We start from the raw sequence: 18,434 nt of genomic DNA on the forward strand, positions 1-18,434 counted from the left end.
GAGTCCAGTAACGAAGAATTTTTTGAGGTACAGAGTTCGATCTATATTGAACTCCTTAAACACCTTTCAGAGCAGCCAAGGCAAGGCAGCATGATAGTAAATTCATAGATGATTATTCATAATGTTGTAAGCTCACCTTGGCTATCCTCATGGCGGTAACCCATCGCTCCAGCGTTCGCTGGTCGTCCGCGCACAGGAACTTTATAAACTTAACACTCTTTGGTTGTTGTAGCCTCGGGTGCTTGATAGCAAAACAGTAGTCGGTCGGTGATTTGTATTTCTTTTTCCAATTCAATCCTAAGTAAACTTCGTTCGTGTCGAAAGTCGCTAAACAGACTAGTTCTTTCAGCGTCTTCACTTTATCCTTCGGCGAATAGTAGAGACCTATTTGAGGGACAAAACATAATGTAATGGCAAACAGAAAATATGGCATTAGCGTAAGCAATATGTATTCGCAGTGGCATAAAAATCGCAGAGCATTAAACTAATAAGTGTGGCCACACAAATAGTTGCCCCCTTAATGTTTCCTTATTTTATTTGATCGGATATCAGTGAGGGGACAACAGATAGAAGGACAGTTTACCGGAAGGCCTGAGGACGAAGTGGTACTTCTTCCAGCCCTTCTTGGCGTCGCTCTTGAGGTAGAGCGGGCCCTCCATGGGTGGCACGGGGTGCCCCGACACGGACGGCGCCGCGCTGCTCGCCCCGCCGCTTTGCCCGAAGAATTCTTCTAATATCACGTGCCTTGAATGCTCATCGTGCTCGCTTGACCACCCTACGACAAACAATATTCAATAAAATCATGCAACCATTGCTTTTTAAACACAAAAAGTGGCTGTCCAATATGTCTAATGTACATATGAGTTCAATTATTAATAATTAACGAACTTACCTCTATCATCCTCCGATAAAAGGAACTTCTCCGGAGTTTGAAACAATGATATTTTGTCTGGTCTTTCGGCGAATAATATTTTATTTTTCGACTCTCTTGTCCATAACATTAAATTATCCACTAACATTTCGTGGTCTTCATACACACGTTCTGCGAAAAAGTAAATGTTTACATAACATAAAATGCATTTTATAAATATTTCGCAATGAAGTGAAATAAATATTCCTAACTACTTATATGTATAATAGATTCATCTACGAGTTGCATGAATGCTCATATTCTAAGATAATGTATCATTTAGCTATTTAATAAATATAGTTTGTCAAAGGACTGTCTCATTTCAAACATTAGACGAGAATCATACTATATTTTTCTTACACTAGTACTAGCACCCAAAAGAAAAGGATGAGTAAAGTTTTTGTTTGTTCTTATTTACTGGCAATTTGGTTTGACCATTGCTGTCATATTAGCAAACAACTTAATAAATTAAAATTGTAGGTCCCGAAGATTGACCCTTCAGTGTACAGCTTATAGCACATAGTGACAGAAATAGTTGGGTAGACTACATGAGATGTAAGGCATTGCGACTGACCCATATGTAGATCGGGCAGCTGCTCGACCACGGCCCACTTGGGCTCCATCGACACGTGGTTCTTGTCGGCCAGCAGGCGCGTCACGTAGCCGCAGCTCATCTTCTCGTCCACCAGCAGACTCTTGGACGAGCCGTCCGTCGAGAACGCCTTGATGAACAACTTCTTAATGTTAGCCTCGCGCATGCGCTCTAACGCTAGCTTTATCTTGTCAGCCTTCTGTTGGAAACTCGCATTCTGAAATAGTAATATCTGTTAAACAACTGTTTTTTTTGTCGGTGGTCAAGCAATATATTAGTTATTTGTGCAACAAGAGAGGAAAGTTGGTTTTTCCTCACTCGAGGGAGTGACGAAAGTGGGCTTGTTCGAGCTGCTGAGGTGAAATAGTTATTTGTGCAACAAGAGAGGAAAGTTGGTTTTTCTTTCGTGTTTATTTTGAGTCCCGAGAAAGCGAAAGATTCTATAATTGAATCACGAGCGAAGCGAGTTATTCTAAGGTAGAATCTTGAGCGTAGCGAGGGACTCAAAAACACGAGATGTAAAATAACTTTGCTCTCGTGTTGCACACATAATTTTTCACCTCAGTAGTGAGAACATATTAAAGGTTAAAATGTATTTCGAATTACACAGAATAAACAGAAAAAAAAAAGTATTATAATATGTACGATACGAGACGAGACCGGACCGTACCGTACCATAAAAAAAATGTAATAAAAGTATGAAGTTCATGGCCTTCACTAAATTAAAAAGCTACATTGTTTCACTCCCTGGAGTGAGGAAAGTCGCACTTTCCTCACTCCAGGGAGTGACGAAAGTAGGCTTGTTCGAGCTGCTGAGGTGAAAAAATATATACACTCCAGCAATAACTGTTAACATCGTAAATATGTAGTAATCAAGCGATGTGGACGTATTCACCTTTTGATCCTGATGTAGATTGAGTTTGATCGCTTTACATTTTGCACTAGTACTACTTGACGCCGAGGATTCGCTCGACAGCATTGAAACCTATAAAAGATAAAATTGTAGTCAAGGCAGACAAGACAACATTATTGGCCAAAATCTTCTTATTACAGATACATAAATAGTTTCTGATTTGGACATTGGTTCAGTTGACAGCTTCAGTCTTATTCCCTTAAAAGGATAGATCCTTGAATTTTTTAGACCCTGATACTTGCAATGATTACGAGTATGGAAAAAACGCTTTTAAACGCATGTTGAATATCATCATGTTTCATCATCATCATAAGTATATGAAATGGAATAGTGATTTACTGTAGGTAATGTAACAGAATAAACTAGTCAGTTGATTAATGTTAAAAGAATAGGATTTATGTTTCAAAAGTTAGTTACAGTATCACTAAAGGCGGAGTCATTGTCGGGCGAGTCGGTCCTCGGCACGGAGGCGCCGTCGGAGCTGTCCTTGCACTCCTGCCGACGCGCGCAGCCCGGCCCGTCGCGCTCTTTACTGCTCGACGAGTAACCTGCACACACAAATGGCAAATATTCATTTGCTTAAACGCTGCGACACACGTTGCAAGAGTCCAGGACGCGTAGCCAACGTGCCAATCGTTAACGCTCCGTAGCGTATCGTAGTCATCTCTCTCTCTATCACTTTTCCATACTAGTGCGACAGTGACAGTTGCGTTTCGTTCGCTACGGAGCCTTAACGATTGCACGTTGGCTACGCACCCAGTTCAGTTAACTGATATGGAATTAGTTGAAGATTGTACCAGACCCAAGCAACTCTATGCAGTCGTTATAGCTACGTCAAATTAAGCCGAAAATGGGCGATCTGCGGAAATAATTCGTGTAGTTTCGAAAATTGGTATAGTTATACCTTATGGTGTACAGATGAACACACTAAAAGTCCTCGGGGGTGGGGGTTGTGCTGAGGGTGTAGGAGGGGTTTGAAGGTACCTTTTTTCAGATTTTTGCTCATATCTCGAATATCTGTACGAATAACATTATAATTACTTAGGACAAAAGATTCTACATAAAATTTTCTACAAATTAGGCCATACTCATTTTTACTCTACAGTCAACACTTTACGAGCTACAGGATGTTTAAATTAACAACGAGATAAAAAATAGACGATTTAAGAAAACGTCGTTTTTTTCGTAGTTAGGTATATAGAACTTTATTTTCTCAAAGGAATTATACATTTCACTTCAGAGAAACTTAACTACAGCAGAACTAAATATAAATAATCAGTAAGTATAGCGAGTGCATGAGTACTCACTTACAAAGCTCTTAATTAACTAAAACTTAGAAATAAATAAATACTAAAACTTATGTTTGGTAACTACCAACTTAACTAAACATCCGTAACATTTAAGAACCAAAATCCGTCAAAATATACTTTTTTGCTAAAACTCAAAAACGGCTGCCGAACTACGGAAGTACGAAACCATACACTGAGCATGGCCCGACATGCTCTTGGCCGGTTTATTTTTATTTTTGGTCAGCAGGTGACTCAACTTGCTTATTCTATACTAAAAATTTCAGATATGAACAACTACGAAAAAACGACGTTTTCTTATATCGTCTATTTTTTCTCTTTGTTAACTTAAACACCCTATAGCTCCTAAAATATTGATCGTAGAGTAAAAATAAATATAACCTAATTTGTAGAAAATATTATGTGGAAACTTTAGTTTGAAGTAATTATAATGCTATTTGTACAGATATTCGAGATACGAGCAAAAATCTGAAAAAAGGTACCTGCAACCCCCTCCTACACCCTCACCACAACCCCCACCCCCGAGGACTTTTAGTATGTTCATCTGGACACCACAAGGTATAACTATACCAATTTTCAAAACTACACGAATTATTGCCGCAGATTTGTTTAATTTTCTTGGGTGAAGCCATAATGTTACGCCGTTCCATAGGTACATATAGTGTCAGTTGATGATACCTGAAGACACCCTAGATATCTCCTCGTCGTACTCGGAGTCGAGGGCGCAGAGCTCGCCCAGAATGGCGTCGAGGTCGGCGTCGTGACTCTCCTCGAGGTTGGCCATCGAGAACCGGTAGGTATCGATGCGCGGCGCCACGATCTCGAGCGGCCTCAGCGCGCTCTCGCCCTCATTACACGCATTTAGACCCTGAAACAGAGATTTTTATGTTAAATTCACATATAGATGTCATTTTGTACTAGTTAAATTATCTATGGGGTGAAAAGTTTAAATAATTTTAGAATTACAGTGAAACCTAGATAAGTGGGAGGTGGGGGGTTAAAGAGGTATTCCACTTACCCAAGGTCTCAGGTAGTCAGGTATAAATTAAATTCTGTCTCATTTACAGAGGGTTCCATTAATTATAGAGGCGAGAATAGAGGTTATTTCAGTTATAGAGGTGGTTAATAAGGTATTTTGTAAACATTATGAATGAGTATAAAATAATCCTTTGTCCTAACAATGGTTCTACAAAGGATAGATTTTGTCACATAATTTGATAGTTTAGTTAAAAAAAAAATAAGAAACTATTATTTCAAATATAGTCTCAGTAAAAGAGGCAAATGAGACTATAAAATCGAAACTACTAATCCCAGTTATCTGTTTTGTCTCACTAACAGAGGCAATTCAGTGCTAAAGTGTCGGGACCGCACCATGAGTCCCAGCTATGGAGGTTTCTCACTTATCCAGGTCCCACTTAACCAAGTTTCACTGTATATAAACATCGGTTTGTATTGGTCAGACTTGCATCATATCGAAAATGTTTGAAACACAAGTTATAACTGTATTTAAGTTGGTATAATCTATCCTATCCTATTCATTGAACATCTCAGTCAATATCTATGCACCTCAACAGAGACTCGGTTATCTCTCAGCGACGATGAATGGTGTCTATTAGACACTTGTTGATATGATAACAGGTACTAGCCCCACCGAGCCGATTAAGCATTAAAAAGAGCACCTCTAATGAGCCCCAGGAAACTAATTGTGAGCTATAATATAAATGTGCCCACACGGTTTGAATACTAACTAGGAGCCCTTTAACGTTTAACTTTAGAATCAATTATTCGTGAAGCTATATACTTGTAATCATTTAAACAGCACAAAGTTCTACGTTCCTATACGTTACGAATGGCCAGTTAAATAAATCTTATATTGAATTAGTGATGTTTGCATGTTGTCAACTAAACGGAACCCGAGTCCCCAATATACATATACGACTCCTTTTATTACAACTAAATAAGTCTGTAGTCGAATTCGAATTTCTTAACTATCTTATGAAGGAAAAAAAGTTGTCGAAATTAAAATAACATAGGTATGTACTTAATGAGCCCTACATAAATGCAGTGCAAGAACACGGAGATAGGTATTAGAGGAAGTGAGGTAAATATTTTCCATAACACTAGGTATAGGACAATGTTCTCTGGCCTAAAAACGGGTCGTTTAGCTCGACCTATTTCGAGCTCCTATAGGAGCCTAGATGTGCATCAATCGCCGCTCATACATAATGAATCCTCGTGCAGGGTTTCACAAAATTTTACCTAGCGTACCCCTAACCAATTTCCTAGTTAACTGCGAACCACTTGGAGGAAACCATGAGGAAACAGAGTGGTGATGTATTTAAAAAAACCGGACAAGTGCGAGTCGGACTCGCCCACCGAGGGTTCCGTATTTTTTAGTATTTGTTATTATAGCGGCGACAGAAATACATCATCTGAAAATTTCAACTGTCTAGCTATCACGGTTGATGAGATACAGCCTGGTGACAGACAGACAAACGGACAGAGAAGTCTTAGTAATAGGGTCCCGGTAAAAACCCTTTGTGTACGGAACCCTAAAAAGACTGGTTATGGATATTTGTCGCTTATTGCGAATCCTTTTACATATATATCATACATAGTATAAAACAAAGTCGCTTTCCGCTGTCTGTATATCTGTCCCTATGTATGCTTAGATCTTTAAAACTCCGCAACGGATTTTGATGCGGTTTTTTTAATAGATAGAGCGATTCAAGACGAAGGTTTATATGTATAACTTGTAAAGGTTTTGTTTAAATTAGTTGAAATACCCGTGTAATATATATATATATATATATATCGAAGTTCCGTTAATCTGCGGATGCCCAGAAAGCAGCGGTGCTAACAGCCCTGACCGTCGCGTCCCTCAGGTCAGATTCCGAGGAGGCGTACAGGCCTGCCAGCAGGTGCGCCATGGTTTGCGGTGCTGTGTCGCAAGTGTCGCAACGTCGCAAGCACATTGGGTAAGAATCTGGTAAGAGTGGCCACGAATCTCTTGTGAATCCTTGCGGGTACGCGTACCACACTTTGGGAACCCCTGCTCGTGTGTACCTTTGTACACGTACCGAGGTAATATCAAGTAATGTATTAAATATATATATCTAAGTAGGTATTGCGTCTACAAGTGCTTTTATAGGTTGCTTTATGATACTTAATTAAAAAAAAAAACCACTTGCGTAGTTTGGTCCGACTCTAGTTAAGTCTACCTATGTCCTATTGTACCTGTCGTAATTGTTTTTGTAATTGTAAGGTGTTGTAGTAAGAAGTCACTTAGGTGGATTTGTATTTAGCTATGCATTGAATACCTACTTTTGATCAGCTTTCTCTCGAGACTTCGCCAGTGCTGTGTGGGCTGTGTGGACCTGCAGCCCAGTCAGCAGCAAAACTAGCTTCGCAGATAACCATAATATGAACGTTATACATAGTACTTATATTTTTATTTTTCAAAAGTACCTATAGTTATATTACCATAAATTGTGTTTGTATAGTTAGGTACATTATTTTAACTGCATTAAAGTTTATCTTCCCTGGGACATCCTGTTCTGGACCATTTCAGGGCTTTTGCTTATAGACAATGATATTAAATAACTATAGATAATAAATAAATAAATAACTATAGATAGGTGATACTAGAGATAGATAGGAGCATAAAAAGTACTTTCATATTTATTTCATTTATACTTTACATTTTATTCACATCTAAAAAAAAACGATTTCGTCACTGACACCTACTCACTTACTTACTGATGATCATCAAAACCTTTAGGGTCCTTCCTGAAGTCCTAGGAAGCTGAAATTTGGTATGAATGTCTTAGTACACAAAAAAAGTATGTGCGTGTAATCTTTACGCGCGATTGAAGTAAAACTTCTTTGACTATGACGTTTATCGCTATGTTGGCAGTTTGACGTGTGTCTTATAAGTCCATGCGTCACTTCAACAACAAAAAAATTCAAAAACTTGAAATCTTTTGCCCCTAAGGGGGTGGAATTTTGTACGGGGAATCAATAACCGCTGAACCAATTTCTTTGAAATTTGGTACCTATGTAGATAGTTATGTTTGTTATGTAGAAGGTTATAGAATAGTTTTCAACCCCAAAATCAAAGGGGGTGAAAAAGGGGGGTTGAAGTTTGTATGAGGAATCAGTAAAAATCAGATTGTATAAAAGACTGAAGAAAATAATTTCAGGGTTTTTAGTTAATCACTCCCAACCTAAATAGGTACGCGGTTAAATAATAAAATTTTCACCTTACGCGGTAGCGATACGGCCAAGCCACATATTTTGGCTAAGGTGTAGAGTTTGCGAAGTTTAGGGCTTGTAGTCAGAAGCTTGGATCTTGTCTCTACAAGAGATCTAATAACTTTTTAACAGTGCGAGCCTCATGGTTTCGTCTTGGCAACATTTTACATGAACATGTTTTTGGTGGGTTCGGTTTTTGTTGATTAATTTTCGCATAGGTACCATTTGTATTTGTACAAGGTAAGCGCTTCAATTTTGGACGCCTATAACGTAAGTATCTAAACTTATAATATCATTGTTTATAGCCATATTAATTCTGTGGGATGACCATGGGGATCACGTGACTTTTCATTGCATCTGTCATCCAGATATTTTTAGGGTTCCGTACAGGGGGGGACACACACACACTAAGAATATAGTTAACGGCAGTGAAACTGAAGGATGATGGCGGCAATTTGAAGAAAGAAAGAAAAATTGTGTAAACGAGACTTCCGATTATGGAAACTACGTAACCAGATGTCACTATAAAATTGATACAATTTTAAGGCATGAATACAACATTGAGAAGGTTGCATATACCTAGTTTGTCAAGACCTTTCTTTACTTAATAATGTTGTTACCTAGCAACTGTTGTTTACTGTCAGACAAAAATAAATGTCGTAAACAGATATATAAGCTTATTTTTTCTCTAAATATTAATCTTAAAGTGTAACCGAGTAAAATGGATCAAGCAGTCCAAGCAAGCATTAAACACGAGAATAGGGAAATTAGCCTCCCAATATTACACCTGGAGGCTTAAAATTTTAATAGTGCTCAAGGCAATGCCGGGAGGTTTAGATATTCTCGAAATTAAAAAGGAAATACCATAATTGGCGCTCACGGCAGCTAGCGATGAAAAGACTAGCTATGAAAAAGACCGATGATATTCTGCAAAAAATCATGCGATTTGATTCCGCTAAAGACACGTGGAAGGAACTAGAGCGCATTTATGCAGGTACCTGCTTAAACAAGAGATAAGATAATACCTATGCCTGAAATTCTTCAGTTACAAGATAGATCCAAATTATGACATCATTACTCACGTGTTAATTTTAAACAATATATGGAGCAAACTATGTATTACGGAAGCTACAGAGCGTGGCGTGGCGTAGCGTAGGTATTACCCGAAATTCTCCTATTGTGACAATTATTGCAAAGAAAATGGATATATGTAGAGTCAGAACAGAAGCTGCAATGCAAGCGATGGATTTAACCTACGGAACTTGGTACTTACACCTGCTCTTATTAGATACTATCTTTGTATGCCAAATTGAAAGCAATAAAATAACTTACTTTTTGTTTTTAGGGTTCTGTACCTCAAAAGGAAAAAAACGGAACCCTTATAGGATCACTCGTGCGTCTAACTGTCCGTCTGTCAACAGCCTATTTTCTCCGAAACTACTAGACCAATTAAGTTGAAATTTGGTATACATATGTAAGTTTGTGACCCAAAGACGGACATGAAACGTAAACAAATGAATTATAAACATAGGGGCCACTTTTGGGGGATAAATGAGAAAATTAAAAAATAAGTTTTTCAAAATATATCGTGTTACATATCAAATGAAAGAGCTCATTCTGACAATTTCAAAAATATTTTTTTTATAATTTTGGGATGAACAGTTTAGAAGTTATTCCAGAAAATTGGCAAAATATGACCATTCCCCCCCTTTATCTCCGAAACTACTGGATCTAAAATTTTGAAAAAAAATACACAAAATAGTTCTTTACCTATAGATCACAGGAAAAGCTATTAGAAAAGTGCAGTCAAGCGTGAGTCGGACTTAATTACTTAAATTTAGATCCGACCCCTACGGGTTTTTTAAAGACATTTACACTCACGTTTCACATAATAAATACATTGTTTAAATTGTGTAATGTACGGAACCCTTGGAACGCGAGTCCGACTCGCGCTTGGCCGGTGCTTTTTTTGTTAAATTAATTCCACTCTTTAAAACTTTTTCTACATAATATTAGGTCTACTTATTGGACGGTTTACGAGTAATTTTTGTTGTTTGATATCTTGTAATCAAAAATCTTTTATGTTACAAGAAACCAAACAAAAAATTGACTTGTAAACCGCCCCAGTAGACCCAATATTATGTAGGACGAAAGTACACGTGCATATGTAGGTGTGCATGCACACATACATAGGTAGTTTCGGGAGCAAATCAGAGATGGTGCTTTCAAATTAGTTTCCATAAAATGCTTCAAGAAAGGCTCTCTTTACCTATTATACCTACTTACTTTACTCTTTGGTGCCGTACCCAAAGGGTAAAAACGGGACCCTATTACTAAGACTCCACTGTCCGTCTGTCTGTCACCAGGCTGTATCTCATGAACCGTGATAGCTAGACAGTTGAAATTTTCACAGATGTATTTCTGATGCCGCTATAACAACAAATACTAGAAAGTACGGAACCGTCGGTGGGCGAATCCGACTCGCACTTGTACGGTTTTTTTTCTTTTCGATCGGTGTTTTTCGATGTACGATTGTCATCTTGACTAGGCCCCCAGTTCAGTTACACTATCAAACACACGGTAAAAGTATGTATAAATATAATCGTGGATTTCAAATTATTTGGATTAATAGCAAATTATACTGCGATACGATACTAATAAGTAGGTAATACGTTTATATCGCATATGAGGTAGGTAAAATAGGTAATGAGATTTTTGATGAGATTTAGGTACCTATGTCGTTAAACAAAATAAACTTACCTACGTATAAAACGTGTGTTTTCGAAACTTTGGCCGACAAACAATCGGAATCTAGTGAGATAACACTCCCATTCCCGACTAGTAACAGAATAGGGAGGGCTTATTAACTTATGTTCCGGGGCGTAGTTCCTTGTTCCGGAGCCGGGTCGGCCTACACTGTTACACTACACTACAGTAGTGCGCTGAACATGTGTGGCGCTGGGCGCTGGCGGGGCGGCCGCCGGTCGACGCTCCGGCCGCTGCCTGCCACCCTTGCCTCGCCTCCTCTCGCGGTCTTTTTCCACGCATAACATAACAGGCACGCAGATCACTACACACTACACGTGTTATATCTAATTGTTATTCTACAAATTACCACGGGGACTTCCAGAGGACGGTTTTCAGCAAGCATTAGCTTTCCTATCCCCTGTTCCGCTTACATTCAACATGCAACAGCACTGTTCGTCTACAGTTGAAAAGTATGTTAGTTACTACTCACCGTCGATGACATCTCAGGAATGCTTATAACTGGTCTGCTTTCGATATGAGCGTTTTTGGATCTGCCACTGGCTAGCCGAAAACTTCTGTTAAGCGTATACAAGAGACCCCCACGATGCCATTTGTTTGGCTCGTTCACTTGAACATCCATCATTCCGCTTACATTGCAACTCGTGACTCATCAACTAGAACTTCACATTTTATCGGCTAAGTATGCCAATGCGCCGGCACGGCGCTGCACTTTAAAATGTATGAAAAGCAGTTCATAACTGCTGTAATCTTGAATGGTGTCTTGTACTTCAGGAAATGCCAAAAAGAAAATATGCAACACGGCAGGTAGTCCTAAAAGGAGTAAAATGTCCGAGTGAGTGCCACAGGAGTCTGCGCGCGACCTAATACCGACACATTTATTCGTACATTGCTGACATCGCCCATTCACTTAGACGATATTGAATCATAATACATAAATACTCGATTACGACTTGAAACTACTTGTTTATACACTGAAGGACAAATAAATTTTACACTGCCCGCTTACAAAGCGCGTATAACGTACGCAATCTCAAACACAACTAGAGTTTTGACACATTATGGACCGCGAGCAGCAGCGAGCAAGCTACAGCGCAGGGGAAGGGAGACCAGTATAAGCACTGCGTAATGTGCACGTGTGCGGGGCGCGCGGCTTGTGTGTGTGTGCGTGAGTCCCCCCCGGCTGAAGCTCGCAATAGCGGCATGGCACCCGGCGCTTCCCTACTGTCCCGATCACGTCGGGCGCACCCACACTCCCCAGACGCACGCACACAAAAACGCTGACCACGACGCGTTGTAGGCATTATGTCACCAACATCAACCGTACAGTACCAGTAGTACCACTCCTCACACCCGCACATAGTCCCACACAACTCATGATGCGGTGGAAAACAAAAATCAACCCTTAACAAGAACGTTAAAAACTCGAGTAGATTAGTCAATTATTATTTTTTGCACACCAGTTCAATAAGGCCCTCTTTATTCTTCAAAAACTGATGAGATAGTTGCATTTTATCCACAAGTGGCAAAGTAATTTTCCCCTCACTAGCTCGGAAAGCCGTCTTTTATCCTTTAAAACAAGCGGGGAAAAACGCATTTTATCCACTAGTGGGTAAAGTAATTTGACCTTGAATGGAGCGTGTTTAAGTAGCTTGACAGATAACAAAACGTAAAACGCTCATAATAATGGTTCGTTCGATATTAATTATCATTAAATAAATGGTTTGAGAATCTAATAAAAAATACCAAATTTAGCTTTATTTAATAATTTTAAGTCATAAACCTTAAAATTCCATAAGAAACGTTAGATTTTTTATAATGATGTTAAATATAATTCTGAACGCACAAGTTGAGTCGATGCAATTTCAAAACGCATCGTTGACATTTCATACGTCAGGTCAGAACAGAAATGTCAACATTGTCAACAATTTTTTTACTTAAAAACAATTCTCACCGACCCACGTAAAAATCAGAATTTCCAGTGTTTTCTGTTATAATATCGTACAAAATAAGTGATTCCAGTGATGAAGATGATCTAACGCCTGTGGATGTTGCACTTTCCTCGCTATAGTGAGAGGAAAAGTTTTGTGTTACACACGGGTGCAAATGTATTTTACTTCTCGTGTGTTGAAACACTTGCTACGCTCAGGATTCTATTTTAGAACAACTATAGAATCCTTTCGCTTGCTCGTGTTTCAATTCCATACTCGCGGGTAAAATACAACTTTGCACCCTTGTATAACAAATAACTATTATGCATTGTTTGACTTGTTTCCTCATTTTACCTTTTCAGCGATGATTTTGAATGTTAAATATTTAAAAGTATTCATTTGATTTGTAATGTTGCACAGTTAGTATTTACTATTTACTATTTTCCTCATCCATTCATTCTTATTTCATTCGGTATGAGTTTGTTTAACACACAAATCGTGCCTTGAAACCCTCGCAACGATTAAGATTCAACTCGCTACGCTCGTGGTTAAATTTGGGAATAATCCGCTTGCTCGGGTATCAATATTAGCACGAGGGGTTAAACAACAACTTTGCCCCCTTGTAAAACAAATAAATACAACTTATATCTCTTCGATTATGAACTTAAAAAAATAGAGAAAAAACCACACCACACTCGGTTTTATTATTTAGTGTACCTAGGAAAAAAATGAATGTCTGTCAGCTCCGACGCACGACTGGAGTTTACTCCTTACGTTACGAACGATTATAAAATACATAATACAATTATTTAAGATTAAACCTCCGCAAATTGACATTGAATAAATAGTGTTTCCATGCAGCCGATAAATAAAGTGTTGCGAACGAAACATAACGGTACGTTATACTTAACGTTTACGTAACGTTTCATTTTACTCCCCATACATTTTCATACATTCATTCATGATATATACTCATGGACAAACTAAGAGGAACGCAAAAAACGAGGTTTAATTACTGGATTACAGCACCTAACGTAATTTCAAAATTAGTAATTAAACTTTTTTTTCCCTAAATATGTCCAAGAGTGTACATATATGAAAATCATTTCTCAAGGAGTACTCCAATAAACCCCAAAATTTAGTTCGGTGGTCAAGTTTATAAGTCAGTACTTAGTATATCAGTGATATAGGGGTTACGTTACTTTGATACCGCCCTTAATTTAGACGGAATTTGATAATACTCGTATCTAACCCAGATAAGGAGTAAAACTCCAACACCAAAAAAACTCCTTTCGCAGGTGTAGGATTTATAATAATTTATGTGCCTTTGGGTTTATTTCGACAAAAAAAGACAACTACTTATATCTTTTTTTTTACCAATACGTCGGTGGCAATCAAGCATACGGCCCGCCTGATGGTAAGCAGTTAGCGTAGCCTATCTGTAGTTCGGTTCTTATTAATATCTACTGTTTATTAAGAACCGAACAGTTAATTTATTTTATTTATTTATTTATTTATTTATTTTTATTTCATACATGGAAAACCAACAGCTATAAACATTTTTAAAGCTACAATAGAATTACAGAGCCAATTACAGGTTCTCACTTATAAAAATTAAATATACAAAAATCAAATATAACTAAAATTCAGTTCAACACACAAGTACCGACAGCACAAGCCAAGGTTAGTGTGTACTGCCAGCTGCAAAACCGCATAGACACATCAGGAATGGAATTCATTCATAAAGTAACCATGCACTCCAACCGCTGACTGCACAAAACTTTAAAGATTAAACAAAAAATAAATAAAAAAAACAAAAAGCAAATACACCTATAAAGGACAACTTTAAGCTATATATAAAGCTAGTTTCAACGCAAATAAATAGATATCGTAACTCACTAAATTAAAAAAAAACCGGCCAAGTGCGAGTCGGACTCGCGCACGAAGGGTTCCGTACCATTACGGTAAAAAACAGCAAAAAAAGTTGTATGGGAGCCCCATTTAAATATTTATATTATTCTGTTTTTAGTATTTGTTGTTATAGCGGCAACAGAAATACATCATCTGTGAAAATTTCAACTGTCTAGCTATCACGGTTCATGAGATACAGCCTGGTGACAGACAGACAGACGGACAGACGGACGGACAGACGGACAGCGGAGTCTTAGTAATAGAGGTCCCGTTTTTACCCTTTGGGTACGGAACCCTAAAAATGCCTTTAATTACATTAGGAGATTTGCCTTTCACAATAAATATCTTACTATTTAGTTATGGAAGACCTTAAGGATGTCTAGTGCCTTTAAATAGGTACGCTTCCCTATATTTAGGCTGTTATGTTATTGCTATAAAATTAATCTCTGCTTCCGGACGTATTCTGTAAGCATGAGGCATTAGACCACAACCCGCATAAAAGAGTTGGCCGAGCATAAAAAAAGCAACAGGTGGTGTCTTCCTCCACCTGCCGATGCCGCCGCGACAGATGTGTCACCGGCATTCAATCTCCGGCGTTGACAGACGCATCAATTAAATACGCCAAAACACGACCACTTTGCCCCCAACCTGTACTTTAATAAATAATATCAATTCATAGTGTGTGTAGTCGGCAATTATGTTGACTACTACGTATTATTATAATAAAATCACAATATATTGCCTGCGGTTCGACAACAATACAGTAGAACGGTATTAAGGCCGCGTTTACATTTAAACAGGTAAGGTCAGTACGGGTAAGTGTAGCTACGAGGCAAGTGTAACTGACCTTCATATTACGTAAAATATTTGAGACTGATACTGCTATAATCTGTTATCATGAGTAAATAAACTATCAATTGTAATTTATTAAGTACAAAGGTGACGTTGTCAAGCAATTTTGAGATTATCGTCATTTTGAAATCTCACAATTTTTTAAATACGAGTTGCAGCCTACACGTGGCATACAATGAGTGACTGGGACAGTGTGTCTATCTCACTTGAGGCAAGTATGACTGTATGTTACACTTGCCCCGTATCAGAGATCGTAAACAATCATTTTTTGTATCATCAATGACTAATAGCTTTTGCCCGCGACTTCGTCTGCGTGGAATTATTAATTAAGATACCTACCTTATTTTTTATCTCACCGGTATGTATTATGTTTTATCTTCATCTAATAAATCTAATAACCGTAATTCGCCGGCTGGGACAACAAGCGCCACCCCAGCGTTATGAAGTGTGTTTATTCCTATAAATAGAAGGTCATTTTTGTTTTGTTCACATTTTTTTTCAGTCGTGAATATTTTTTCTTAAAAGTGCATTTTTCATTAAAAAAGGTTTTCCACCCCAGGTTGGAACATATATGTCACAGTTACCCCGATTATATTTCATCATAAATGATGACGATAACTTTATAAATTAATCATCATTGTTTTGTATCATGATTCATGGTTATTGCGTTTTAATATTAAAAAATGTTGTCTAGCGTGCACTAACAAAGTAGTCATACTTACCTCATTTTGCTGGAGAAGTGTTACCCTGACTTTTGACTTTTTGACTTTCATTAAAGAAAATACCATCTTTAAATCATCAAACGAACATAAAACACATTGATTTCAGCTAAAGTTGAAACATACCATATTGTACCTTAGGGCACAGTTCGAAATCCAAATTTATGATATTGATTTAGGTATGTGTTCAAAGTAAACTTTTACAAAAGTATGTCACACTTACCCATATTGACCTTAAATTTTTTATATAATGACCAGTACCTAATCTTAATAATATCTTGATCGGACTGATATGTCAAAAACACCTAAAAGAAAAATATTAATATTATAAAACTGTTACCAAGCAGATATGCAAAGGTATAACATCATTGAATATCATGCGATTCGCTACTGTCTGAACTTTAATTTATTAAAAAAAAATATACAAATAGATATCTGCCCCCAAACTTTTATGCAGTAGAAGGAGTACGTTTATGAGACTCGCTTTTTTACATGTAGGTACAGGTACCTACTTAATGTTTTTTGTAGGACCAACAAATAGGTAGGTAGTAAATGCTCGAGCCACATTGAAGCGAAAGGAAAGCAAAGTCACGGTTACCGAGAGGATGTTAAAACAAAATCACTGGCGGGTGCACCTGCACCTGCACCTGCCACGCAAGGTGACCGAGAGCAATCTGCGCGACGCCGGCGCATCACTGCCGGATAATAGCGCACACCTGGTTTACAAGTCAACACTAAATGTTAAACATTACATTTATTTAATACATTTTAGGTGAGTACAATTATATTAGAATATTGCTGCAATTTTATTAGAATGTTCGGCATAAATAAATAATATTTCGAAAAAACTTGTAAATGATCGTAACGAATAACTTGCTAAAGAAAAGCAGCGAACATTAAAATTTTCTAAAAATTAACAAGACACATTAATAATTATTAGGTGCGAGTTCTATTTACAGATTTAATTAAGTTAACTATATTATATGTAATAAATCCACATGCAAGTACATAATATTTATAAAACAATACTTAGAACATGTTATAATTACATATAATTGCATATTTGACAGTTTAGCTAGGCTTGAGCACACGCAGGCAAAGAGCAGTTCACGCATACAGAACTAACTGACCGGCTTTCGTTAAGAAAGTAAAGCAAAATTTACATTTGCGTGAGGGAAGACTCTTTGTAATTCGCGAAATCTCTATTCTATTGTGTGGCTATTAATATGACTGCAGATGTAAATACTAGTATGTAAATATTTGCTCGAGGGTACAGTCGCCATCAGATCAAATATATCGGAGCGACCAAGGTGCTCACAAATATCTGAACAGGCCTCTATTGTCAAGGCCACTCAAGGCGTTAAGTGCGTGTTCAGATATTTTTGAGCACCTCGGCCGCTTTGATATATTATCTGATGGCGACTGTACAAGTGCTGATAAGAGGCATAAATAAAAATAAAGTGGTTTGTTATTAAAAATGCTTACCTCTGTATAAGGCAAGGCCCCGCGGGTTCAGGTCTCAGGTCCTTCTCTCAATCTCACTGAGCGTAAGCGTGAGCGAGATGATTTTGATTTAAAGTTTTGGTAAGTTTTAACAAAAAAAAAAAACGGCCAAGTGCGAGTCGGACTCCCGCAAGAAGGTTTCGTACCATTCCGTAATATCGAGCAAAAAACGGCAAAAAATCACGTTTGTTGTATGAGAGCCCCACTTAAATATTTATTTTATTCTAATATTTATTTTATTAGAAAGAATTCTGTTTATTATTTGTTGTTACAGCGGCAACGGCAATACATCATCTGTGAAAATTTCAACTGTCTAGCTATCACGGTTCATGAGATACAGCCTGGTGACAGACAGACGGACATTGGAGTCTTAGTGATAGGGTCCCGATTTTATTCCTCGGGTGCGTTAAATTGCAAAAATAAGGTGCGTTACAGATCTATGTTCGTAATTTTTTTCTACGGAGCGAAAGTCAAGAAATCAGGTTTTGAATCAATGAAGTTACTAGAAGAAGGCCTCAAGATTGCTAATAAAATTTTGACAACCGTAAATTTTTGATACTGATTGTGATTTAAAAAAGCGCTACGATTTTTCAAAATCTCTACTGGCTGAACCTACTGCACCTCAATGGGCTTATGTTCTAAAATGACGGAGAATTGGTTTGCATACCACGCCGGTGACAAATACGAGTAAGTGATGGCAAGCAGATACAGCAGGCAGTGGACGATTTGCGACATTTGATGTAACACGGGTGCGATGCCGACCCTTTCTAGAAATA

The 18,434-nt window shown here is 37.9% G+C and overlaps 2 protein-coding genes across 4 annotated transcripts in view; one reads left to right on the forward strand and one right to left on the reverse strand.

The window, feature by feature from the left end:
* The window catches only part of LOC134754214 (neprilysin-2), a 278,975-nt gene that overhangs the window by 15,569 nt on the left and 244,972 nt on the right, over positions 1–18,434 (forward strand). The window lies entirely within an intron of this gene.
* LOC134754182 (amyloid beta A4 precursor protein-binding family B member 1-interacting protein) overlaps positions 1–18,434 on the reverse strand; it is a 129,874-nt gene that overhangs the window by 8,983 nt on the left and 102,457 nt on the right. For 2 of the 3 annotated variants that reach the window (XM_063690312.1, XM_063690313.1), the window contains exons 1-8: positions 11,215–11,508; positions 4,401–4,590; positions 2,833–2,963; positions 2,398–2,487; positions 1,485–1,719; positions 893–1,042; positions 584–775; positions 137–384 (exon numbers count right to left, since the gene is read on the reverse strand). In XM_063690312.1, coding sequence (XP_063546382.1) covers positions 137–384; positions 584–775; positions 893–1,042; positions 1,485–1,719; positions 2,398–2,487; positions 2,833–2,963; positions 4,401–4,590; positions 11,215–11,367 — 1,389 coding nt within the window. In that variant the 5' untranslated portion in view covers positions 11,368–11,508. Of the gene's footprint in view, positions 1–136; positions 385–583; positions 776–892; positions 1,043–1,484; positions 1,720–2,397; positions 2,488–2,832; positions 2,964–4,400; positions 4,591–11,214; positions 11,509–18,434 lie in introns of those variants that run through there. The other variant, XM_063690314.1, reaches the window with a different exon arrangement.

Source organism: Cydia strobilella, chromosome Z (genome assembly GCF_947568885.1).
Source record: "Cydia strobilella chromosome Z, ilCydStro3.1, whole genome shotgun sequence".
NCBI classification, from domain to species: Eukaryota; Metazoa; Arthropoda; class Insecta; order Lepidoptera; family Tortricidae; genus Cydia; species Cydia strobilella.